At 46.4% G+C, this 3,734-nt stretch overlaps 1 protein-coding gene across 1 annotated transcript; it reads right to left on the bottom strand.

Moving 5' to 3' along the window:
* Nucleotides 1–2,220: 2,220 nt before the first annotated feature.
* Nucleotides 2,221–3,472, bottom strand: LOC130506498 (uncharacterized). The gene is made up of 2 exons (XM_057001159.1): nucleotides 2,919–3,472; nucleotides 2,221–2,838 (listed from the first exon to the last, which is right to left on the bottom strand). The coding sequence occupies exon 2, from the start codon at nucleotides 2,765–2,767 to the stop codon at nucleotides 2,267–2,269; it is 501 nt and encodes a 166-aa protein (XP_056857139.1). The 5' UTR covers nucleotides 2,768–2,838; nucleotides 2,919–3,472; the 3' UTR covers nucleotides 2,221–2,266.
* Between the last annotated feature and the right edge of the window lie 262 nt (nucleotides 3,473–3,734).

Genomic DNA, 3,734 nt, shown 5'->3' on the forward strand with positions numbered 1-3,734 from the left:
TCTCCTTAGCATATGGGATGGAAGCCGTCGTTCCAGCCGAAACCATTGCTGGTAGCCTACGCCGGGAACTTTGTACATCCAATCCCGCAGCTAATGATCAACTCCTAACCGACAGCCTCGATCTAATCGAGGAAAGGCGGGACCGAGCTTTGATTCGCATTCAGAACTATCAGCAAGCAATGGCACGACAGTACAATTCCAAAGTCAGGCTCCGACAGTTCGCTGTTGGAGACCTAGTACTTAGGAAAGTTTTCGAAGGAACCAAAGAACCAAATGCTGGGAAGTTAGGAACCAACTGGGAAGGTCCCTACCAGATCATCCACGTGGTACGACCTGGCGTCTACAAACTCCGAAAGGTGCGAACTGGGGTACCTGAAATCAGATCGTGGAATGCCACGAATCTTAAGAGATATTATCATTAGGTACCTAAAATTCCCGAACTACGTTAGGCTTGATCCCTTGACTGGGTACGTAGGCAACTCCGTCATGAGTGCAGCCCCAACCTCATTTCAACACTTCATTCACTACAATCAAAGGGGGCATATGTCTGACTAAAGTCACATAGCCCACGCAGCAAACGTATGATCGTTATAATACAGCAAGTGTATGATTACTATGATACCATGTATCCAACTATCAATAAAGAAATCATTTTCGATATCTCAATTCTTTAACAAAACAGGTCCCTGCAAACCTGAACCTAAGGTCTTAAAATCCTTAACAATCCTAAAGGTCTTAAAATCCTTCAAAGCAATGTCAGGTCTCGACGAACCTGAACCTAAGGTCTTAAAATCCTTCAGACAATATCAGGTCTCGACGAACCTGGACCTAAGGTCTTAAAATCCTTACCAAATCTCCAAGGTCTTAAAATCCTTGTCAATTCTCCAAGGTCTTAAAATCCTTATAAATCTTCGAGGTCTTGAAATCCTCATCAAATCACAAAGGTCTTAAAATCCTAAGCAAGTCTCAACGGGTCTTGAAATCCCACAAACAAGTTCAGGTTCCCAAGAACCCCCACCTAAGGTGTCCAGCTTAAACTTAGGTTCCTAAAAACCTTAAGCTAATCCCGATACTTCAAGAAATCCTCTTAAGGAACAAAAAAAAACGACCAAAGTCTTCCAGACTTATTGTAAGGATCGATTATGATTAAGCTGTCATATTTCACGACTAAAGTCAAAAACTAAAAACGAAACAAGAAAACCAAGTTTGAAATTAAACAAGGGTTTAAAAGCCTCCCCAGGCTAACCAAAGATTCAGAATGCAACAGATAAAGGTTTAAAAGCCTCCTCAGGCTATAAGTTTGAGAAACAAATGAAAACAAAGCCCATCGGGCAGAAATCCTAGAAAACACGAAAGAGCATCAGTTCTTAAACTTCCTTGTCATCCGAGCTCTTCTCAGCTCCCTTGCCAGCTGGATCTTCCTCCTCAGGAACCTCCTCCATCTCCTTGTCGCTACCTCCAGAGGCGGTTTCGACTGGGGCTGAGTAAGAACCCACCAATCCCAAATTAGAACCGAACTCTCCGGAAAAGGAGAGGTTAAACATATTAATCTCGAAAGTACCTGAACTCTCAGAGAGTTGGGGAAGAGGGAGCTTGCCAATCGAGAAGTCCGAAACCTGAGCCTTCTCGTACGCCGCAACAGCTTCCGGCATTAGCGCCACCAAGTTATCATACTCATCTTGAGTACTCTTAATCTCACCATCCAGTATGTCCTTCAGGAGCTCGGTGTTGGCTTGAATCTCTTGGGCATGAACCAGGAGGTCAACTTCATCTTTCTTCTTGGAGAACTTCTCCTTGACAATAACCAGAATCTTGTTGTAGGCTTCAGCTACCTCCTTCTTTCCCCTCCGGACGGCTAGCCTGACCTCAGCTTCCTTGTTCTTCTGGCTGTTCTGGGATGTGGAGATCAGCTCCTTGACTTGATACTCGGCTATCTTCCGGGCAGCATCCAACTCCCCAATCTTCCTATTCTTCACCTGGAGGTCAATCAGCTGGCTCTCGATCGTCCCTTGCTGAGCATCACACTTAGAGCCAAGTCTCTTCACCTCGGCTTGGAGATCCGAGATCAGAGCCCGAGTCTGGTTGAGCTCAGTCTTATTGGCCTTGACCAACTCAGTGACCTGGGCTAATTCCTCAGCGCTAGGAGCTTTGTGTACAGCGTCCTCAAACTTGAATTGAGCTCTGTTAATAGCTCCAGCCAGCTGTGGAAAACGGAAAACGATTTAGCAAAATCTTCCAAAGACAAAGCTGAAAAATGAAATAAACTTCATACCTGACCCATGTGATGAGCAATATCAACGTACTCATCCTTGTGCGTGATATTGGAGATCGAGGGGAGGGGACACCCGGGACTCTTCATGTGCCTCATCAGAGTAGCCAAACCCCACGGATCGTCCAAGACCGATCCAGGCTTTGAATGAGAAAAGGTCCAGCCAACAGTTCCTCCTCTAGAGGAGGAGGAGGAAGACCTCGAAGGTCTATCAATCTGGTCGGTTCGGGACCTCTTGTTCCTCGGGGGCTCAGACTCCGGAGGGTCCCTCATTACTTGAGGATCAGCTTCAGTCATCGGGACCTCGGAGGGAAGGCCAACTTCCTGAACCTTGGGTTCCGAAGAGACGACACCTTTAGCAGGGGCAGAGCCTCCTTCATCAAGAACCTCCTTCACAGAGTCGAGGAAGGATCCCCCCTGGTTCTTATCACTCCCTCTAGAGGAGCTGGCAGCCTTGGTCGATCTACCCCTGGAACGGAAGGAAGGTTGAATTGGCATCTTCTGTGATTGAGTCTTCGAAGAAGTACTTGCTCCGGAGGAAACTTCGAGAATGGAATCACCTTCAGAAACTACGACATAAAAAAAAATCCATTAGTCGTATAAGACAAATTCGGATAGTAAAAATCATGAATCATGAATAAAAAGATACCTTCTAAACCAGCAACCGTCACTGAATCAGGGAAGGACGCTTGGTACCGTTCAGGGAACCTAGCTGATCCAACTCTCGAAGTAGTGTAAGCTACCCAAGTGTTAGGGCTATGCTGTAGCTTCCTGTAGAGAGCTCTGGTAAGTTTGCTAGATAACTTGACAGGATCTTTGATTTCTGCAAAAAGAGTCAAAAGGCGATTAGCACAACATGACAAACAAAAATAAACATGTGAGCATATCCCTAAAATCCTAACCGGAAATATCAGACCATGCGTTCCTAAGGTCACGGCCTACAGGAACCGTGGAAGGGTCAATCTTGACATAAAAGTACTTCCTGCGCCAGTCATCATCACTGGCTGAGAACTTGAAAATGCCTAGCCCTGGACGACAGGGGAGATAGTAGGTACCACTCCCGCCATCCTTGGAAGTGCTCTCCTTTATCGAGAAGAGACTCATTAACTCAGATAACCCAACGATAACTCCTTCCTCCTTGGCTCTAGTGATGAACCCGTTTATCACTCGGATGACCGACGGGCAAAGCTGAGGAAGAGCTAGCTGATAATGATCTAAGAGATCCAGCAAAAGGGTGGGAAGAGGAAATCTAAGGTGGCACTTGGAGATATATTTTTCATGAACGCAGAACCAACCCTCCGGAGCGGTCTCGGGGTTCTCGTTTTCAGCACAAGCTCTAACTAGATCACTCTTGCCGTGAGCCTGAGTGGCAAGATTGACAACGTCCTGACCCTTCAAGAGGGAAGGGAAGTGAGGACCGGAGGAGGCGCTCTTGCCGCCTTTCTTCTTCATCCTCTTAACTCTC

The sequence above is a fragment of the Raphanus sativus genome, unplaced genomic scaffold, assembly GCF_000801105.2.
Source record: "Raphanus sativus cultivar WK10039 unplaced genomic scaffold, ASM80110v3 Scaffold3310, whole genome shotgun sequence".
Lineage (NCBI taxonomy): Eukaryota > Viridiplantae > Streptophyta > Magnoliopsida > Brassicales > Brassicaceae > Raphanus > Raphanus sativus.

Excerpts from the sequence above, each read along its gene's own strand:
- LOC130506498 (XM_057001159.1), bottom strand. The coding sequence starts at position 2,767 with ATGCCAATTCAACCTTCCTTCCGTTCCAGGGGTAGATCGACCAAGGCT.